This window comes from Vigna unguiculata, chromosome 10, assembly GCF_037176805.1.
Source record: "Vigna unguiculata cultivar grain cowpea cultivar isolate G323 ecotype 2 chromosome 10, ASM3717680v1, whole genome shotgun sequence".
NCBI classification, from domain to species: Eukaryota; Viridiplantae; Streptophyta; class Magnoliopsida; order Fabales; family Fabaceae; genus Vigna; species Vigna unguiculata.
In genome coordinates this window covers 32,026,180-32,049,904 of record NC_140801.1, presented here as the reverse complement: position 1 = coordinate 32,049,904, position 23,725 = coordinate 32,026,180, and the positions used below count along the sequence as shown (strand labels likewise).

Below are 23,725 nucleotides of genomic sequence, written 5' to 3'. Positions count from 1 at the left end.
CTAAGGGTGGAGAACCTGAGTGTTTTGAAGAGGCAAAGTTCATTGCTATTACTGAAGCATGCAAGGAGTTGTTATGGTTGAAGAAATTCTTGCAGGAGCTTGGTTTTAGGCAAGATAACTATTCATTGTTCGTTGATAGCCAAAGTGCTATCCATCTTGGTAAGAATCCAACTTTTCATTCTAGATCCAAACATATTGATGTGAGGTATCATTGGATACGTGATGCTTTGGATGCTAAGTTGTTGGAGTTGGAAAAGGTTCATACAGATGATAATGGTGCTAATATGATGACTAAAGCATTGCCAAAAGGGAAGTTTGAAGTTTGTTGTGAGATCGCTGGTTTGGCGGTTATCTCCACATAGTTGTGAGGGGGAGATTTGTTGGGTATTGGGCTCCCTTTCTATGTGGTGAAAAGGCCCAAAATTTGAGAAGCCCATGTCTCACTTAACCTAGTGGAGAGGGGGCTATAAAATAAATAGAGAGGCAGAACAATAGAGTCAGAACACACTGTAAGCCCTAACACATAGAGGGAGAGGTAGAGGGAAAATTCTGTTCACGTTTTTCATAGAGCTGTCGCCGTAAATTCGGCACTGCGGGTTCGTTCACCGTTGGATCGCGCTGAAATTTTTACAGCAGGTTCGAGACTCATTGCTCTTCATTCTGACCGGTTGGATCGTTGATACGAGTCCTGAGTTGGGAGATATTAATTTCGCACTGCAGTAGTGATTTTTAGAGGTTTTCCTCTCTTGTTATTCTCTATTTGAAAGCTTTGTTGCTTTGTTATTTGGTTGGGTGTTGGCACTAATTTGTGCTATTGATTGAGACTCTTTTGTACTCTTGTTGATCATAGTGAAGCTATTTTTTCGGTCTGGACGATTCGTGGTTTTTACCCTTGATTTGAGGGTTTTCCACGTTAAAAATCTTGGTGCCTTTATTTGTGCTTTTGGTGATTTATTATTGTTGCTCTTTGATTATTGCTCCTCATAGATTCTTGCAATTTAGGGGAAATTATATCCGCTGCATTCTCTGGTATATTTTTTGTGTTATTCTTTTCCCCATAAGACTATCTACTATATCTACTATATAACTATCTACTATATCTACTATATAACTAAGAAAACTTAAGCTTAATAAAATTACTTCAATACCCTAACTTATTTTCTTGACACATGTCCATTTTTGTGATTATTTGGTCATTCTACATAATTTTGCACATCAATTCTTTTCTTGACACATGTACAACTCATTTTTATACTCCATATTCACTTCATCCTTCTTTCCATCTCCTTCTCTCCTATTCATCTTCAATCTTCAAAGCTTTCCACCTCATACGTTCATATTCATCTTCTTCCTTCTTGTTTGAAAGTTAGTGCATTCCTTTCTTGGTTGAATGGTTACTTTTGTAGATGCTTTGATATTCTTTGGTTGAAATTTATTTTTTCTTCAACCTGCTTTAAAGCTTCAACCATTCTTGATTTTGTTTGATTGAAAGCTTTAATATTACGTTTGTTGTTGGTTTGATCTTCTTTGTATATTATTTTTCTAAACTTGCAAGGTTTCGTATATTTTTTTTTGTTTAAAGTTAGTTCCTTCCTTTTATCATAGTATTTTTTTTTACCTTTCTTATTTTTTTTTGTTCAATGTTATTGCAATCAACATTTATTGATTTTTTTTTGTTGTTGAAAGCTTCAATCTTATATTTGTGGTTGCTTTGTTTTTCTTTGTATATTGTTATTTTGAAGTTGCAAGGTTTCATTTATGTTCTTAGTTTAAAGTTACTTCCTTCATTTTGTCAGAGTATTTTTATGTTTTAACTTTGAAGCTTCAACCTTTCTTGATTTTTATTTTATTCTATGTTGAAGCTTCAACCATTGATGATTTTTTTTTTTTGTTCAAAGTTTGTTCGTTTATTAGTTATATAATTTATCTCATGTTTATATATTGCTTTTGTAGATGGCTAGGAAACTTGATATGATCAAAGATATTAGTGGAAATAGAGAAACATTAACACTAGCCGTCAGAATTATCGATCTCTGGGTTGTGGGAAATAAAGATTCCTCTTAATCAAAAGGACACAGAGATGATTCTTGTGGATCAAAAGGTAATTTACTTGGTCAAAGGTTTCTTCTTCTTTTTTTATACGAGGACATAGTATGATAATGATTTTTATGTGCTTTTATGTTCGGGGTGATGCCATACCTGAAATGACTAAGAAAGAAGATATTGAAATATGGCAGCACAAGATCACGGAAGGGGGTACTTATATAATGCAGAATTTCAAGATCTTAAAGAACAAATCTCAATTTAGAGTTTGTGACCATCCATTTAAGTTATTTTTCATATAAGTCACCTCTGTATGGCCATAACCCATTGCAAATGTATCTTTATTCATGGATCTAACAACCCATAGTAACCAACAAGAGCATTCGAACCAAACAAAACAATACTATCATTAGTTGTTATGTCCATAGTCAGCTCAAAATTCTTTGAAAGGGAACAATGCTAATTTCGCATACACAAGATTGTGCTCCTAAAAGCTCTTAAAGATGTCGTTCAACACTATGTATCACTGTTCAAAAAGATCAAAGTCAAACAAATTAAAAACATATAATTATAAACTGTAAACCAACAATAGTAAATGGGCATACCTTTAATGGGCATAATCATGCTACGAAAGATGAAAAAAAAACTTTGTGAACAAAAAGGCTCCATGGGCAAAACAGAAACTGTTGGAACAAGATACTCAATTTCACGCTAATCCATACTAAAAATTTACAGGTTAAAATTCTTACCACTACAGAACATGATACATGCATAATATATATCATTCAAATTATAAAAATTTAATATTTGGTGGGAACCATGAAATTTCTGATAGTAAATCAATGACTCTCCAAACTCGATGTTTGGTACATTGTCTTTGGGATCAGAGAAGAAGTTCCTTCCAATAAGTAATGGATTCATCCATTCAATAAAAAACCCTTCTTCAAAATAAAGAAAGTCATGTAAAACAGATCTCAAAAACAATTCACAAAGTTAAAATGGACTTTAACCAACAAATAAAATTAAACAAAAATATAAGAGCAAGGTATAATTTACTAACATTGGAATAACTCAATAAGGAGATGGAATTCTGGAACTTATAACAGTTTTAAGATCCCATTGCACAAGCCACAAAGAGAAACTAAAGAGTAAGTGAAGAACTTTGTGATAGAAAATTCTGTTTTCAAATAACCTTAAACAGTAACTTTAAATATATACATCACAACCCAAGATTGAAAAAAGATTTCATTAAAAGATTAAAAAACCAATTTTTTTCCAGAAATAGCAATAATCATATGTAATGAAATTGAAAAGACAACTTAATGTTTAGTTATTCACTTCACGTGACCAAAAATCATTATTATATATTCAAGTCTACAATACATTAAATCAGTAGCCATTCAAATCCTATTTTGCTATATTCTTTCCTTTATTAAAGTACTTCCATTGTAGAGAATCAAAATCCAAATCCTGATAATTGATTATTGATTTAACAAGATCCAAATCCAATTGATGTGTACGAACTTCTCTCAATTTAGTTTTATTTTAGACTCAAATTTAATCAACCAACACCATAAAAAATATTTATTACAAATAATTTAGAAAATAAATAAAAATTAAATTAAATTTGTAAGAGGTCATTTTGATTTAGATAGAAATTAAATATTTTGGAACAGATTATTTATATAATGCTTACCCTTTCAATCTTTTAATCTTTCTCTATTATGTACTTTCCTACCCTATACTCTCACTAACTTTTACTCTATTATGTACTTCTCATAACCTATCTAACGAAGGTAGTAAAGATTAGAGAAATCTTACTAAGAGTTAACGAACGGGCATATTACTAACAGCATTATTTTGTCTCACTCAATTATTTACAACAACATATATATTAACAAAATTAGTAGTTACAAATTGATACATATTTCTTCAAGTTTAAAAACTCTACTAATATAAAGATTCATATCATTCCCAGAGCTTGAAAAGTTTTTAATCTTGAAAAAAGCTGAAATCATGGATCAGGACTTGAAAGTAGGAATAAGATCACGGATAATAAGAAAAAGGAAACACAAATCATAAATTATAGATTATGATGAAAAGAAAAATCAAACCGCGGCGTATACAAAATAAAACTTATATTCTTATAGAAATGAGAAAGTAGTGAAATTTCTTTACATGACGTAATAGTAAGAAAATATTGGGATTTATTGTTGTTTTATGACTAATAGCAAAATAATCTTTATGAAATGGAAATCTGAACTACCAAGATTTCTAAATTCGAAAAGGTATTGCCCATGAGGAAACGTGCTTAGTCGCTCCACGACTTGCGTTTCGCATTACGTCAACGGACCTAACACCAATGAAAACATTCTATAATTTCGAACAAGGACATGATTGTAAGAACCATCCATAACTATATTTATAATAGTAGAAAAAAATTAAAAAAAAATATTTATAATTTAAAAGTAATACATATAGAGTATGGAAATATAAGAACTTAGAAAAAATATGTAAGAAAGATAATTTGATTTCAACAACTTTTAAAAACCTTATGCCCATTGCTCTAAAAAAAATTATAAAGGAAAAGATAAGTAAAAAATAGGATTAAATACGTTTGTGGGGTCCATTTTCGTCACATAATCTCAAATTGGTTTCCAATTTTTTTTTTCATAATTAGGTCTTGATTTTTAAAAAAATTTATGTAATTTAGTCATTTACGTTAATGTTGTATCAACGAAATTAATATATGTTATGTGTCAATTTGCGTTCTTTTATTATTTTTTTTTTAATTTTCATGTCAAGTTAGTGTCGTGTTACGTGACAGTAACAATGTCACATGGCAGTGAGACTACCACATCCTAATGGCAATGCCACCTAGTAGTGACAGTGTAAAATAGTGTAAAATGTCATTGTCTTATATTCAATTTAATCCATGTATTTGTTATTTTGATTTATATTTAATTTAGTTCATGTATTTGTATTTTAATTCAGCTTAGTCCTAATTTTTTATTTTAAATTAAGCAATTTCTTTACTCGTACCAAATTTAACTTTTATATAAATATTATATTAATATTTTTATTAAATATTTCTAAAATGATTTTTAAACTAAGTCTAACTATATTATTAAAATATAATTATTATATTGTTTGTTTGACTTTTGTTACCTATAATTTCTCATAATGATTTCATTTTGTTGTCCTACTTATTATTAACAAACATATATAGTTATAAATAAAAGAGCTAATAAAAGTATTCACACACGTTAATAAAAGTACTTTTAACAAGATTAAATTTATTTTTATTTATATTTTACATTAAATTTTATCTAATTTTGTTTTAAAATTTTAAATTTATTTGTATTCATATTATATTACATCATACTCTAATATTTTTTTTATTTGAATTTATATTTCAAATAATTATATATAACTTTATAAAAATAAATTACTAGTATAATATTTATAATATTTATATAAATATTAAAATTGGTCTCAATTTGCCAAAAGAAAAAATTATTCCATCTAAAAAAAATAGGACTGATATAAATCAAAATGATAAATATAGAGATTTAATTGAGTATAAAGCAATAATACATGAAACTAACACCGACATATAACACTTTCATTATCATGTGACACGATCTTGATGTGGCACATGAATAAATTTTTTTAAACAAATTAAAACATTTCCTTTGCAATATGATTATTAGCAAGTCCCATGAACATATCCTTACCCTATAATATTTATTTTCCATATATGATTGAGATACAATATTTTTTACCATTTTAGCTAATTCCCACCTTTCACTAGATCAAGTTTCGTATTCAATTTATTGTAAGGTTTGGTGCTTTTGAGATATCGGCACATAAAAATCACATGAAGTTGGAGATAGATTATGCTTGAAACTTGGTGCATACATCATTTTCGATGAATTTTTTCTTCTTTTAATTTCAATATATTAGTTCAGCAAATGACTACTTAGTACTTTAATTGGTATTAGAATGTTATGTCCCCTTTATCCAAAAAGTTGAGTCATTGCCCTTTCTTAATAGCCTTGTAATAAATTGCATAAATCATATGAACAATTTCTTCGACGCATGAAAAAAATAATAATAATAAGAGAACCCGAGCAATGACATCATTTTATCTTCATTTGATCATATCTATGTTGTTTTAGGCATTTTATTGTTTTTGTTAGTGGCATTCATATATCTAATTTACAAGGATCTCCTGCAACATCAGGAAGAAAAAGTTGGTAGGATGCCTCTATCTTCAAAAAGGTTCGATGACAACGAGATAGAGGGAAGTAAAAGCAAAGGATCATGTTCAGAGACGAATCTAACATCCTAATTCGGGTGCGATTAGAAATTATTTGGATTTCAATCCAACAATATTTTATAGTAGATGTAATTTGGGGGACAAATTTAGGAGAGGAAATATATAAGATTTGAGGGACAAAATAATTTTTTTTTCACATATGTGGTAATAATTTTAAGACTTAAATAGTCACTTGGTCCTAATTTAGGTTAAGTATTTTAAATTTGGTCATATTTTAAGATTTTTGTTCAATTTGGTCCTAAATTTCAAAACCATAATTCAATTAAGTACTTTTACTTAATTCCGTTAAAATCGTTAATAGAACAATGTATACGTGTGATTATTCCACTGACGTGGTGCATTGTACAGTGACAGTGACGTGACCGTTTATTTACATTTACGGTGACATAATGACATGATGTTTAATTGAACAGAGATTAAATTAACGAATTAGAGGAAATTGGGATTAGGGTTAGAATTCCCTGTTAGAAGAAAATTTAGAGAGAAAATTTAGGGATATATCATTGTTGTGGACGAACTTGGATTGAAATGCACTCGTATCGCTATTGAGGACAAAATTTGCGTGCATTGGACTTTCATTTTCTACGTATAGTGTCCTCACATAGACAGTTAGTTCTATGTAGTGTCTTCACATGAAATTGTCTTGATGGTGTCACACAGTGATACAGAAACTAGAATAGAAGATATTTATCTCCTGCATTTTAAAATCTTCCTAACTTGCAATTGATGGAAGACGAATACAGCGTTTCATGGATCTGTGCGTAAAATTTTAAAGATAAATAATTCCTCCATGTGTGTTAGCGAATAAACTGAACTTCAATTTCATTTCTTTTTTTGACTCATTTATTTTAGATTCCTTGGTGAATTTGTAATGACTTGCTATAAACCTTTGTTGCTAGGTTTTGATGAGTGAAACAGGGTTTGGTGGAAGAAAAATGGAAGAGGTTTTTCATATATTCGATATTGTTTGATTTAATTAAATAAAACAAACGAAAAAAAATTAGTAAAAGTAAAATACCTTCTTATTCATTTTTGCTGCTCGGGTTGTCTTGGAGGGGAGGGGGAGGAGATTCAAAAAATATCATCTCAAATGAATTAACAAAAGTAGTAATCCTATACATTTTGAAATATAAAATTAGAAGATACGAAAGATATAACTTTTAATCTTTTTCCCACTCTCGTGACAACAAAACAAGGATTCTCCCATCTCCATTAAAATCTCTATGATCTTTCCGTTTCCCCTTCATTAAAATTGCTCTTTTCCTAGAGTTATAAACCAAAATGATAATGAAACTAGATTAATTGAATTACTAAACTAAACTACTATTGAAAAATATTAAAGTTTGAATTACTATATTAATTGAATTTTTAAAATCTAAATTACTTATGAAGTAACTACAAAACCTTTTTAAAATGCTAATGTATACTGCCACCATGTTCCAGCTGGAAACAGGGAAAATACGCTGCACAATTCTCCATAAACATTGGTCTCAGGTTATTTATATGGAAAAGCTACGCATTTGAGTAGACAAACATGCGCCAGAGACATTGCTAAAAGATCACGAAGAAGTTGTAGGAGATCTATTAAACGCTAAAGAAGATTATGCATTCTACACGTTTCCATTAACACAGTTGAAGAAAGTCCAATGCACACAAATTTCGTCCCTAGCAACGATCCCTCCCCAAATTTTATTCCAACAGTGATTCCTAATCCTAATCCCAATTTCCTCTAATTCGTTAACTTAATCTTCCTTTCAATTAAACACCATGTCATTCTGTCATAATAAACAAACGACCACGTCATTGTACAGTGAACCACATTAGTAGAAGAGTAACATGTATACATGATTCTGTTAACGATTTTAACAGAGTTAAGTAAATGGACTTAATTGAATGATATTTTTGAAATTTAGGATCAAATTGAACAAAAATCCTAAAGTATGACCAAATTGAAAAAAAAAAAAAAAACTTAACCAAAACTAGGACTACATGACTATTTAAGCCTAATTTTAACAAAATCAGGGAGTGCATTTGTCCACCCTCACGTATGTGTAGTTTTGCCACTGATCACATTGCATTGAATGTGTGCAAAAGCGGACGAAATTCAAAACTATGCAGTTAAAGTTGAAGCTAATGATAAAAACATAAAGACTCAGAAGGATGAGTGCAAGAAATTTTGTGGTTAGTTCCACCATTTTGGATGAACCAGAGGTGGAAAATGTCTTCCACCAAGGTAGACTATTGAGACCAAGTTGAGTGTCTAACTTATCCAACAAGTGCATTGGGTCAATTGTGGTACAACAAGATCGTATCCATAGATATTTGGTAAATTAATCTATAATCTACTTCATGTTTGGAAGGGAAATGATAGCAAAGGCTTGGTTTAAAAGTTGAAAAACAAATTGAAAATAAAATTGAGAGAAGTGATGCTGGAAGTAAGCTTATTTCTTTCACTCAACTACACTACTCTTAATTATCTATAAATTATGTTCTTTATTCTAGTGTTCCTGGAAGTACGCTGATTTGTAATTCAAACCTCGTGTTTGAGCATTAGAACCTAAGGGTGTTAAACGTAGGATGTCCCCGTCCAGGTGGAGGAATCCTTGCATTAAGAACAAGACTCTTTAAACCAACTAAAATCGCATATGCATGTCTGGTATATGTCAAGCATTAGAAAATTTGTTTGGCTCTAAACACTAGATCATATGCCTCTACCAAAGTTTCATATGCCTCTAAACACTAGTGCTGATGAGGTATGATATTGGCGAAGTCACCAAAGTTATCAAAGCAAATCAAATAACCAACACATAAAACAAGAACATAATAAATATATAATCACCTATTATATATTTATTATGTTTTGTGTTTCTTGTGTTGTTTGTAGTGACGGATCTTGACCAATAATCTTAGGGGGTCAAAATAATATACTAAAAATTTATAATTTTTAAGTTGTATTTGATATGGGCTCCATTTTAAATAATTTTTGCTAATTTCATTCATTGGATATTCTCATATTTTGAGAACCGTTTCTCATACCTTGTACCATGTTTCAAATAATTAATATCAAGCCTCTCACCTCTTATTTTTCTAATTGAATATTGAATATTATGCTTTGAAATATTTTAGAAAATTGAGTCTGTTTGTTTTCGTCTTCGTTTGTAACTTCCTTTTTATTACTTTAAAAGGATAAATTTATTCTTTTATTCTACACCAATATACATTTTTTAAATTTAAAATTTAAAAATAATTGATTATTATCTAATTGAAAATTTAGAGAAATAATTACTAAGAAAACTCTGATAATCAAATCATAATTAAAAAATATTTATGAAAAAACATATGAAATTTATTATTTTTCTTTTATATTCATAGAAAATGAATATACAAAGACTCATAAAATAAAATAAAAACTAACTATTAAACTAATATTTCACTATTATGTGAGACAACAGAAAGTTTTCTTTTTTTCAAAAATAGAAGAAAACATATCAGAAATGAGAGTAAAAATAGTGAGATTGTGTCGGTTTTTTTTTTCAAAAAAAAAATGAAAATGCAAAATGCAAAATGAGAACAATAGAAAAAACAAAACAAAAATATTTATTATCTTTTATTTTACATTTTATTATTTATTAACATTAAATTTTATGTTTTATAAAAAATATACTTAATTTAATTTTCATCGTGTAGATGATTTAAAAATTTTAACAAACTTTAATTAATATGTAGCATCTAAAAGTTAAAAAAAAAAAAAAACAAAAAAACTAGGGTGGGGGCATGGCTCCCTCTGTCATGCTTAAGGTCCGTCACAGGTTGTTTGTCTTTATCTTGTGTGATGATTAATTATTCGATGTGATTAAATGAATTTGCAGGTTTAGAGGCACTAAGGAGTTATCAGGCAGAGTAGTGGAAGATCTCAAAAAACTTTAGTAGTGGTTAGTTTGTATAGAGTTTGTTGGTTTAGTTTGAATGTATAAATGACATATTTTTATAGTCATATTTTTGTAAGACTGTGTTAATATATTTTATATGGTAGATTGCTTGTTTTGAAGACTATAATGAAGTATTCTATTTTATTAGTTCTAAGATACTAAAATAGAATATATATATATATATATATATATATATATATATATATATATATATATTAAAAGTAAAAATAATCAATTTAGTATAATTTTTTTAAAAAAATTACATGAATGATCGTAAAATAAATTTTAAGAAGATAAATGTGTTGTCACACGTATTTTTTTTTATTGTGAATTATCTTTTCTCAGAAAATTAAAAATTTAATCTTCTGTTTGTGGTTGCATTAGTATGTTGATGTGACAAACGATTGGCTGTGTTATACTTATATGTTTATTACATAAATCAACGACCAATTAGCATTATATAAATACTGTTTTGTAAGGTATACAAATAAAATGTACTTTAAAATGTAAATTTATGAGGAACTTTCCCTGAGGCAATAGTAAAAATTTCAAATTTTTGGGAAATTAAATCTAAGAAAAACTCTTTTCCAGGACCTAAACCAAAATTAGTTAATTTTATAAACTAAAATAAATTTGTAAAGATTTGATGGAAAAAATAAATTGTTGATGTAAAAATATTTATTTTCTAAGACCTAATTACATATACTAAACTTCATAGAAATATAAACTTTATCATTTTAATTAATCATAAAAAAATATAAAATGACAAAATATCTATATAAAAAAATGTTGTTTGGTTATATTGGTATAATAGAGGATATGGTAAAACGCCAGGGGATTAAGGTATTGTTCTTAGAGATGTCAAAATAAATATCAATTTATGAGCTAATCCTACTTACTACATGTACTGGTTCAAGTAAGATTGGATTGAAAATTTTTCATTTTTCTCAAAAGTGGTTTAAATTGAATTCGACTCACTTAATTCACGAATTCAAACCAGGTTGAAGGTAGGTTAACCCGCAACCCACCAAGAATAACACTATTAATTTTTTAAAAAAAGAAAATTATTATAATTATTTACTACTTCTAATTATAGATATTCACAATTTGATATTTTTAAATACTATAATGTTATTCAATAATATTTGAATAGTGTGAATATTTAATTTAGTTATTTGCCAAGTTATATACGTTTATTCATTAATCTTTAACTATTATTTATATTATAATATTTCGAGAATTAGGTGAACATTTTAATTTCACTATTATAAAAAATAAATCGAGTCAATTCACTTTCATTACAATACAATCAATATATAAAATAAATTGAAAAAAAAAATTGTTAGTGAACCAACTTACTAATCCACCAACCCGTGATAAATCAAGTTAGGTTGCAAAATTTTTGATTCACCAAAGTGAGTCAGATTAAGCTGACTCTTTTTTGCTCAACCGATAGTGAGTCAATCCGTGTGAGCCAAATTTATCCACTTTAACACTCCTTGTTCCTCTCATTACTGCTAAAGCAAATAAATTGTTTAAGGTCCCCACTCCAGCATACCCCTCCCTCGTTTAGCTCTATATTCAATAATTTTAACACACGAGGGTACCCCATTCTAGACGTGTAACATGCTAACATCTATTAATTATTATGTTTATTCGTGTGGTATTTTGACCATAGCGAGATTCTTATAAACCACTCTATACGGTACATTATCGTACGTATATCAGATACTAGATCACTATGTTTACATGAATTGTTTTATATAATCTTTGACTTAGTAATGATAAAAAAGTTTTATAAGATCATACTTACCATATAATAAACCGTAGAAATCAATAATTCCAACTCTTAGCAGACAAGAACATCATGAGGATGTTTGTTCATCAGGTGCTTAAAAATACCAAGCTATCTGTCTTTTCTCTAATAACTTCCTCTGCCATAGTTTTTCTCATATATGCAGATGGTGTTACCTACCATGATTGCGTACACTCTGCATCTAACACAGAAACTCCAGAGAAGTTGGAACTTCAAAATAACAGAACAACAAAAACAATAAGCCCAACACTTGTTCACATAAATTTCCGTTCCATTCAAGAAAAGAAGGATGAAGCTGAGAGGAAAAACCACTATACTCTAGTTGCCCCATTGAATGCTACAGAAGAAGAAAGAAAAGTTTGGTTTCGAGAACATCTGCATCACTTCAAGATCCTCAAGTCAAACAACTTGACCCAACAGTTTCATGCTCGAGTTTCGGTATTTTTCGGACGCGAATGCGAGGCCCAGTTTTTCATGACATGGATTTCACCTGCAAGTTTGTTTGGAGGGAGAGAATTACTGTCAATGGAAAGCATTTTCAAGAGCCACCCCAAGGCATGTCTGGTAATTCTATCGAGAACTCTGGACACCAGACATGGCTACAAGATCCTGAAACCACTGCATGATCGTGGGTTCAAAGTGCAAGCAATGGCCCCAGACTTTTCATTTTTGGTCAAGAGGACTCCAGCAGAAACATGGTTTCATGAGCTAAAGAAGGGTAAAAAGGATCCTGGTGAGATTTCCTTATCTCAGAATCTATCTAATCTGATAAGACTTGCAGTTCTCTACAAATATGGTGGTATCTACATAGATACAGATTTTATAATTATGAAACCCTTAAAAGGGTTAAGTAATTCTATTGGTGCACAGAGCACGAGTTTGGATTCTAAGCACTGGACCAGATTAAATAATGCAGTTCTGATTTTTGATATGAGACATCCACTTCTGCATAGATTCATCAGTGAATTTGCTCTGACTTTTGATGGAAACAAATGGGGTCATAACGGCCCCTATTTGGTTTCAAGAGTAATTAAGAGGCTGAGGAAAAGACGCGATTTCAACTTAACAATTTTGCCTCCTAAGGCCTTTTATCCAGTAGACTGGAACAAGATAACTGGGTTCTTTACAAAACCAAAAACTCAGAGCGAATCAAGATGGGTAGAAGCCAAACTGCTTCAGCTCAGTGGGAAAAAGACTTACGGGATTCATCTATGGAACAAACGTAGTAGCAGATTGACAATTGAAGAAGGAAGCGTCATTGATAGACTTGTATCAAATTATTGTGTCATTTGCAACCATAAATAATACCTTTCTTAGGTACACAATTATTGACATGAAAAAGGCGGAGATTTCGTCAATAATGGAAGCCATGTTAACCTGTTAAAGAGCAAGACTATCAAGTGAAGAAACTTCTGTGTACCTATTTTTCATTCATTTTTCCTTCTGTACAGAAAACATTAATCAGCTAATAAAGGAACTGCATTCCAGTCTTCCATGATATTGATTCTCTACCTTTATCTTCCAATGAAAACAGCCTACAGTCCAAATACTAACTGCAATTTAACTTTTTTTTATAACAGACTTCAACCACAATATTGCAATTTAAAAACCACACAACAGTCTAAACCTTAGATAGCATTTCTCTGAATATAAATTTTCAACATGTTATACTAAATAAATTCTGACAATCTACTGAAATATTTTTTCTAGTCAATTTGGCTAACTGTTATTTTAACAATGTAAATGCTAAAATTTCCAGCCATACATGTCTGCCCTTTAAGGCTAACCCATTTTCTTTATCAGTTCTTGACAAACGAGTGGGTTGAATCTGCTTGATAACAGCCCAAGGATCCGGAATTCATGTTCTGAATCATTGTCCCACGGATATATGGGATTAATTATTATAGTTGAGCCGGTATAACACTGAATAGTTTGCCAAGCTAGTATGCTCCATGTCAATTAATCTCATACGCGATGTGTTTTCTCTTTAACTCAATAGAAACAAACTTTTGATTCCATACACTGAGGAGAATGATTCAAAAGAAGCAGATAAAGATAACAAGGAAGAAGACATATACAAGTACCTTCTGGTGCTTTATAGTCTGCATGATCCGTTCCTTTGATCTTCAGAAGTAACAAACCATTGGATTTCATACGACATGTCCAAAGTTCCATGTATAACGAAAATAAAAAGGTTTCCTTAACCCTTTAACTTTTAAGAATATCTAGCACAACGGATAAAGTAAGACGAGCAACACCACTAAAACCAATGAAGATGAATGTGCCTTTCTTTTGAAGCTAATATACAAAAACACTATCAATCACATGCCCTGAGTTGACCAAAACCAATGTGCATTCTTGTGGCAAAGCTGAATCTAGTAAAACACAACCTTTCCCGTGTTTATAGACACGCTAGTGCTTCCCTTTTCCCATCTCTAATTCTGCTAACATCTAATACTTTTCTTTAACGTTGGCAGAAACCATTGCTTAGTCATCAATGAGAGGATATAACCAGTCCAGAGAAGCACAAATCCTAAGAGAAAAAGCACCGTTTATTTTTATTTTTTAAAATAACTATTTACAAGTCTTTCCAATCTCCATGTCCAAAACTCTAGATCAAGGCCATTCATAAATAGTGCAGAAAAACGAGAGAAATATAAGAGTTGCCTCAGTCAAAGGATATGAATACAAAAACTGATGTAACATTACCCAAATCCAAATTGTGTATGTCACAATGGAATCATATATCAACAACTAAACCATGAAAGACCAAAAAATTACAATTCACCAATAAAATCAGCCAGAAAAGAGGGACTCGTCAATTTCAATCTTCACCACCTCATTATCTTCGAACCTGTCTTTCTTGGACGGTGCCGGTGGTGCATAAATCCTCGGTGGCCCTCTACCCTTCTTCTTGTCCTTTGGCCTCGCCTAATAATCAGCTCCCAATCCCATTCACAATATTAGAACCGCCAAAAGCTTAACATTAAAACTAAAAGAGAAATTGACGAAAAGAGGAAAAGGGAGCAGAAGATTACATTCCCAAAGGAATGGGCGAAGCGCTTTCCCTTTGCAGTTTTCCTGTCTCCTCTGCCACAGTACACTGGGAGATAACAAAAGACATAAATTAGGAAATGGGGTGTTAGAATTCGTCAATAGTAATGAAAAGTGGTTGAAAAAACGGATTTAGTGTTGCAGAAAGTACCAGAAGGGGTTGGGGAGAGCGTGGAGGTTGCAGAGGCTGAGAGGGAAGGGAAGGGAGTGGAGAGTGGTGAGAAGAGAGTTTGGGAGTGAGAGAAGGAAAGGTGAGAGGTGGAAGTGTGCAATTGAGTGGAGAGTGGAGGAGGTGATGCTAGGAGTAGTGACGCCATGGCTGAGGATAACTGAAGGGATAAGGTTAGACGAGGAGGAAAATGGTGCACTGTAAGAGGGTAGCTTGTATAGCGTAATCGGAAGTAGTTTTGTTAAAAATGAAAGTGGGAATATGATAAAAACAAGGGTAAAATCGATGGAGAGATATGGTAATTTAAAATTGCAAAAACTAGGTTTTTCTTACTGTGGACACTGGTATTATGGTATATACACAAAAGAATAAGAATAGGTGATTTTAATAGTTTATGAAATGGTTATCGGATGAAAACATTCCGGAAATAATTGAGCGACTGATTGAACCGATTTATATTAATTGGGAAATTCTCTTGTTCTTGAAAATGAAATCAAAGTATGACAAACAAATTTGGATAGATGGGGTTATTTTTCCCTTCTGCCTCTCTCTGCAAAAAACCTGTTACAATGGATAGCAAGATTCTCAAATACAATGCACATCAATAACCTGATCGCATCCGCATTAATACAGTAGGAGGAGACCTATTGGCTTAAGAGTGTCTTTTTCATTTGAAGGGAATTGCGCGTAAACCATCGGTTGATTTGGATGACATTGTGAATTCACAATTTCAGAGGAGATGAGTATATCCACTGCCGCATTTATGTGATTTTAAGAAAGGATAATGATTTTTTACTATTTTTTTTTGTAATTCACTTTTAATTTATTATTTCAATTATTTTTAATCAACATATTACATTATTATAATAAATAAAAAAATTAAAATAAATAATTATAAGATGATTTAAATAATGAGTTAAAAGGGAATCTTGTTATTATTCTTTCATAAGTAACCATACATCATTTATAATAATTTCAAAAACACCTTATTTTTGTTTTTAGTGCGTCAGTCTCCATGCCATGAAAAACTGCACAGCGAGCTCAATGAAATTCCAGCACGCCAATAACTGTCAAAATTTTATTTTAATTTTATTTTAATTTTATTTTAATATTTACTTTTAAAGTAAAGGTTGAATATGTTTTTAGTCTCACAATTTTTACTGAAAATTAAAATTACTTTCTTAAAAATTTTGGTCCAATTTAGTACTAAATTACTAAATTTTAGAATTACATGAATTCAATCTTTTCAACCAAATTTTGTTAAGTTTATTTAATGTTTCAAACGCATTTCATGATAGTATTTGAATTATTTACACAATTTCACATAATTTTGCTTCAATGTTAACTAAAAAAGTATTATGAAACATATTTAAAAAATCAAATAAACTTAACAAGACTTTGTTAAAATGACAAAATTCACACAATTATAAAATTGTAAACTAAATTAAATCAAAGTTTTGAAAATGACTAATTACAATTTTTAATAAGGGAAAAAAGCATATTAAAACTTTAAATTAATATATTAAAAAAATTTAATACCAATATAACACATTAATTTTTAATTTAAAAACTAATAATCAATATCTTCTTTTAAATTAATTTTAATCAAATAATTCTTTATTTTATATTATTTTTAACCAAAAATAAAATGTGTAATCTTTTAATTTTATCTATCTATTATGATATTCTTGTTGTTACATCTGTAACACCCCATTTAATTAAGCATGTGAAATTAAAGGAATGTCACAGTAAAGATAACATAAAAACGCGATCAGGGATCAACTCCATACAATCCATGGCATACCACGATGCCTAAAGGAACTAGAGGAAAAGAAAAAAAAACCAGAGTGCATAAACTACGGATGAACAGATACATGGGTCGCAACCCTAAATGAACTCATACAAGGATAACAACCAGTCCACACACGGACTATGCAGCAGAATCTCCGCTCCCTTGTTGACTCCTGGAACCTCGCCCATCTGCTCCCATCAATTTAATTGATGATCATCGCAAGAAAGAAGTACCACATACAAGACAATCACACAACAAACAGGGTAAGCTAGAGCCAACACATAATTATCATACAGTCAAATATATTTTCATCATTTCACATCCATATAACAACCAAACAGGTCATGACTCTTCATTCGATACACTACGACTCGACTCGACTCATCCGGATACGTATAACTTGGTCGAATTCAGCGGATGCTTGCACTTGTGGTGGATACCTCTGCTCGACCCTGAGCTGCTCGATCCTGAGCTATGTGTTAAAAGTGTTACGATGAATCAAATCTCCCTCACCACAAGGTTAGTCCTTAATGAATTTCAGGCCTCCTGCTACTCTCACCACAGGAGTCAGTCCGCTCTAAGTGAGACTAACTGACCCCTTAGAGTGTCAGGATGCAGTCCTTACCTTGAATCCTTACCTAGTTATACAGATGGGGCACCACCATGGACACCCACTAACAGGGGCCATGGAATTACGTCCCGACCACTAAAGCGTAGCCCCGAAGGTCTCACCTAGAGACCCCAAGGAGTTACACGCTGACACGGACCAACATTCATAAAACAGCAGTAGGAGAACATCAAGGATCATGTTTATAATTCCATACCCTTCCCTGAGATTTATTCCTCATACCCATCACATTTTGAATCCATACATCTGATCATCACTATCCCATGAGTCTAGGGTCTCACCCCATGCCAATACCATGTTCCTTTAGTTCCAAACCACTCATTCATTCCACATGCCAAGTCCATACCAAACCCGTCACACGCAATTCACAAATCATGCCAAGCCTACATATCATTCCATCATATACATGTTTCTCATCATACCATTCATTTCCAAACCAGTATTAATCGTCCAAGAACAACCAAGCATTCAAACAGCACAAGGTCTCGCCCAGCCCCTCGCTCAGGGCTAGAGGGTCTCGCTCAGGCGAGACGTGCTCGCTCAGGCGAGTCCCTCTTCGCCTAGGCGAGGGCTCAAGAAAGGGGCAGGAGCACACGCGGGATCTCGCTTAGGCGAGACCCTTCTCGCCTGGGCGAGATGCTCGCTCGCTCAAAAACCACAGTGGGTCGCCTGGGCGACCATTCGTGGAGAAGAGGCTTAGGCGAGCCTCTGTTAATCTCGCCTAGGCGAGACTAGCTCGCTTGGGCGAATTTATCAGAGCCCGCCACTGTTTTCCCTGCAACAGATGTGAATACATACCACAAGCAATAATCCCATCGGATCATACATCCATATTAACAGGCAACCACAAAGAAATCACCAACCACATAAAACAGCAACTCAGAACAAGCAAACAGGAGGGTTCTAGCTTCCCTTACCTGGAAATGGGTTTGCACGGGACCTCCGCACTGAAACAAGGGGCACCGTAGCTCTAGAACCCGACTCGCAAGCTGGAACAGCGAGTCAACGAATCAATACAAAGTTTCTCACTGTGAGTACAAAACTATTCTAGACAGGGGCGATAAGGTGAAAGAGCACTTACGTGAGCAGAACTATGGCCAAGATGAAACGTGAATCGGAAGAACGTTGGAACCCTAGCAGAAGTAAAAGACGGCTGCGGCTCAAGACAAGGACGACAACTTTTCTGAAATGGTAAGGAATACTAGGTTTAGGGCAGACCTAAAGACTATGTATGTTGGGCCGGCCTTAGGCCCACTTACAAGGGCAGCCCACTAACTTTAGGGCAGAAAAGCTAAAAGATTTTTAATGGGCCTTACACATCCGTCAAATTTCTTATCATTTTCTTTCGATTTCATTCATTTTCGCTTCTAAATCCTTCAAAGAAAACAACACTACAATTCCCTTTTTATCATCTCGTATCTTTCCATTTACCTTCCTCTTATCTATCCCGAAATAATCTTCTTGATTTTCATTGAAGTTAAAAAATTACCTTGATAAATCTCTCTTCCGCAAGTTTCTACAACACACAATACCAACATCAATTAAAAATCTTAACGCGGTGTTGTTTTGTGAAGATAACCCCTTTGAAATTGAATTGAAGTGACAAATAAAATTTAAAATTATGTTCATTTAAGAGGATGAACGCGTTACATAGACAAACTTGTAAAAATATCTCACAAATAAATCTCCCACAAATACAAAGATTTGCATGAATAAATTAACTTTTACTCTTTTCTCCACATATTTTATTATTATATTAAAATTATTAATAATTATTACTATATTAATTATTATTTATTATTTATTATTATTATTTATTATATATATATATACACTAATAAATTATAATAATAAATAACATATAATATACTTATATATATATATATATATATATATATATATATATATATATATATATATATATATATATATATATATATATATATAATAATTATTATTAAAAATTAAAATATTATTAAAAATATAATGATTAATATATTAATATATAATAACTAATAATATATATAAAATGATGATTATTATTATTATTATTAATTAATTAATAAAAGTATATAATAATTAATAATAATTGTAATATTGTTACAAATTAATAATATATGTAGATATTATTATTAATTTGTATATATATATATATATATATAATTTATATAATTAAAATATTCTTAAATTTTAACCTTTTTAATTTATTTAATTATAATTTTATTAAATTTTTATTATGAAATGTGTTTTGGTAAATTTTAAATTTTATCTATTATAATTTTTTTTTTAATTTATCATGTCAATTAAATCAATCATTAATTTTCATAAAATTTATCTTCAAATTTACTTACTTTATCATCTAAATCTACTAAAAAAAAAAATGCACAATCATTCCCTTAAATCTACATAAATTCATCTTCATATTCTTTCAAGACTATCTCATCAAACGAATACTATCTAAGTCTTTCATTAGTTATCAATTGTACAATGTGATTTTTAAGGGTATATTCCTTCTTCATTTTGAATCATGATGCAGAATATTAGAGAAAAAGAAATTCAAGGGTCACTAGTGCAGTGAGGGCTTTTGGCCCCGGTTACTTTCGTGATTCTGCCTCGGTTTTAGAACCGAGGCATATTGGGGCGAGGCCAAAAGGCACCTCCTTTTGGCCTCGGTTATCACCCGAGGCCATAGCGTCTGTTTTCTGCCTCGGGTCTGAAAGAACCGAAGCCATAGCGTCTGTTTCGTCTTCGCAGTGGTGGCTATGGCTTTTGCTGCTATTCTGGCTCATTCTCGCTCACCGTTGCAGTGGTGATGATGACGCGCGCATGGATCTGTGTGGTGCGAAATTGCACGTCTGGTGAAGATGACTCGCGCTCCTATGGTGGTGTTGTGTGAGGATGCGCTGGTTTCATTGCAGGTGCTGATGGCAGGTCACGGTGGTGCGAGGTGTTGCCATGGTTGTCACTGGTTCTGTTGCAGAGAACACAATGCATTGTGAGGTCCGTGAATGGTGCAGCTGCAGTGGTGGTGGTGGCAGCGAAGTTCGCGCAGAGTTTTCGAACTGACCCGCATCGGGAGGTGATTTGCAATCGGTGAACCTGGACAGCGCGACGGAGGCGACGACGCACGACTATTGATGGCAGATGCTGGTCGGCGACGGAGGCGGAGCGTGATGGTGGTGGTAGAGCGAAGAAATTCGCGCAGAGAGAAGAGAGTTTGGGAGACGATGAATAGTAGTTAGGGTTCGCGAATTGGGAATTTTAACAGACTTTATGGCCTCGGTTCAATTAATAACCGAGGCCAAAAGCGCCCTTTACTGCCTCGGTCTTTAAAGAACCGAGGCCAAAAGCCTGATGCTGGTGGCATTTTTGAAAATTTGAAAACTGGACTGCCTTATATGCTTCGGTTCATTTGTAACCGAGGCCTAAAGCCCCCTTTATTGCCTCGGTCCTTAAAGACCCGAGGCCAAAAGCCTGACGAAATTGCAAAAATGCCACCGCCTCCTTATAGGCTTCGGTTCAGCTGTAACCGAGGCCTATAAGGCGAAGTAAAATGTCAAATCTGCACTAGTGGGTCATCTTTTTCTTCATTCTCGATAAATCTTACCAATTTGCACAGCCTTCAAACAACTAAGACTAAGTATTTCTCTGTCCCCGACTCTTCTATTCCACTTTTTCTCTTGTGAAAGAAATGTCTAAGTTTACAATTTCACGTGTCATTTACATTGTCACTCTCTTGTAAACACGAATGTAATATAAGCAACAATGTTAATTATTTTTAACAAAAAACATTAGATTTAGACAAAAAAAAAGAAAAATTGAAAGATCACATCCAATAAACCCTTAATTATAAATACCACAAAGCAAATAAAACCTATTAAAAAGGTAAATCTAAATAATATATATTTAATATAATTTGACAAATTTAATTTTTTTTTATCACAATAGTATAACAAATAAATTTCAATATAGTTTGATTTTATAATTTAAAAATTTATTGTATTAAAATAATAAATATTTGAAAAACACTCGTAATGGCAAAACAAATTTATAAATAAAAAGTAAACAACAACATATCTTTAGACAAATTTAATGAGTTGAGTTCAATATTAACATTAACACAATATAGATGCAATATTTTATGAATATGGAGTCATAAAAAATGTTTTCGATATTGATTACATATTAATAACTACAAATATAGTGACAAATAATAAACAAAATTCGTTTTATTACTACTTTTAGAATTTGTTTTTGATGATGAAAACTGCAAGTTCCATTACAGATTTTGCACTTGTTTCCATTTCAGATTGCTCTTTCTTGAATTAGCATTAAACCACTGCAATACATGTATAAACTTGCACCAAAATCACCAAACTCAAAATAGTGTATTAGTTTACTAAAGAAAGTACCTAACTAGGCTAACCTCTACTCTACTTTAACTAAACTATTTAAAACTAATGCCAACTTAATAAACTGCAGAATTTTAAAATCTAAGAACAGAACTCATTAATCCTACATTATCTATCATAAAACTAGTATTACAGCATCAACATTAAATCTAACTAGGCCTAATCTCTAACAACATCATCCTATCCATGGTAGTTAGAATCGTTAGAATCGTACGATTCGTATCGTGATACGGTTCAAATTTCGTGTTCCACGAAACGTATCAGTAGATGAATCGTTTCCTCACTTGAATCGTGACTTGAATCGGCTGAATCGTATGATTCTCGATTCAGTTTTGTTTCACCTGATTCTGTCCACGCTTACACTTTCCCAAAATACACATCTCACAAAGCGACACACTGCCTACATGCTATTCACACCGGATACGCTTCACGCAACATACAATACACATCGAAAATGAAAAAACCCAACAATCTGAAGAGTCACATTGGATGGAAATTTGGTTATAAATTAAGAAGGGAAAAGAAAAGAAGGTGGAGAAAAAGCATAAAGTGGAAGAGAAAAGAAGCATAGAAAACCTGACTGCTCGTGAAGAACCATTTTCGTGAAGAAGAAAGCACCGTGAAGAAGAGAAGAAAGCATCATGGAAGCATCTGAAACAGGTTTGCTGAAGTGTTTTCTGCTCAAATGTTTTCTGCTCGCCTCTAAAATGGCTTTTTGATATATTGCTTTTTGATATATTGCTTTTTGATGAAGTTTCTAGATTTTTAATTTTGATAATATTTAATTTACTGAAAAAGTAGATGTACATAACATCAACCTTTTATTTCACTTTTTTCTGAAATCTTCACACGTGATCTTTCTGTACCTTTTTATTTTTTGTTTAAATTTCATCTTAGAGCAGAAAGCTCAGAAGATAATCACGTGATCTTTCTTTACGTTTCTTTTTCAAATAAAATATACTTTTCTTTTTCAAATAAAATAAAGTTTCATAGTTTATCAAAACATAATTAATCTTTATGATCTGTAAAGTTTCTTTTTCAAACAAAATATATGTTTCTTTTTATATTTTTTTATTCTGAATGTTAATTTATATTTTTTAAGAAGAAATATTAGTTTGAATTTATTCTTATTTGTAGAATTAAAAAGAGTATGACTCAACAAGGAGAAAGAAAGAAATAGATAATACATAGATTCATTGTGAGAGTGTTCCTCCTCATAGACTTTTAGTTAAGTGCAAATATTGTTCACATACTTGTTGGGGTGGTGTTGCAAGAATGAAACATCATCTTGCTGGAACAAAGGAGAATGTCGTTGCTTATACATATGTTTATGATGATGTTAGCGAAATGCTTTTGAAGTTGTTAGAAGATAAAGAAAAAAATAAAAGAAGCAAATCAGGTAGATTGTTTTGAAAAAACAAATATTCAATGTAGTAAGAAGGGGAAACAAGGAGTTACAAAACAACAAACCATAAATGAAATGTTTAAAGATAGAGAGTTGGTGATTCAAGATATTTGCAACTACATATATGGGAATGCT

General features: G+C 31.7%; 2 protein-coding genes across 2 annotated transcripts; one reads left to right on the top strand and one right to left on the bottom strand.

The window, feature by feature from the left end:
- The first annotated feature begins 12,054 nt into the window (after positions 1-12,054).
- Positions 12,055-13,549, top strand: LOC114167356 (uncharacterized). Its single transcript, XM_028052430.2, has one exon. The coding sequence runs from the start codon at positions 12,182-12,184 to the stop codon at positions 13,433-13,435; it is 1,254 nt and encodes a 417-aa protein (XP_027908231.1). The 5' UTR covers positions 12,055-12,181; the 3' UTR covers positions 13,436-13,549.
- A 1,263-nt stretch (positions 13,550-14,812) lies between these two features.
- LOC114166432 (small ribosomal subunit protein bTHXc-like) lies at positions 14,813-15,675 on the bottom strand. Its single transcript, XM_028051167.2, has 3 exons — positions 15,336-15,675; positions 15,169-15,233; positions 14,813-15,061 (listed from the first exon to the last, which is right to left on the bottom strand). The coding sequence occupies exons 1-3, from the start codon at positions 15,499-15,501 to the stop codon at positions 14,927-14,929; spliced, it is 366 nt and encodes a 121-aa protein (XP_027906968.1). The 5' UTR covers positions 15,502-15,675; the 3' UTR covers positions 14,813-14,926.
- Between the last annotated feature and the right edge of the window lie 8,050 nt (positions 15,676-23,725).

Coding starts and splice junctions, on each gene's coding strand:
- LOC114167356 (XM_028052430.2), top strand. CDS start 12,182: ATGAGGATGTTTGTTCATCAGGTGCTTAAAAATACCAAGCTATCTGTC.
- LOC114166432 (XM_028051167.2), bottom strand. CDS start 15,501: ATGGCGTCACTACTCCTAGCATCACCTCCTCCACTCTCCACTCAATTG. Junction 15,234..15,335: donor GCTCTCCCCAACCCCTTCTG/GTACTTTCTGCA, acceptor GTTATCTCCCAG/TGTACTGTGGCAGAGGAGAC. Junction 15,062..15,168: donor TCGCCCATTCCTTTGGGAAT/GTAATCTTCTGC, acceptor GCTGATTATTAG/GCGAGGCCAAAGGACAAGAA.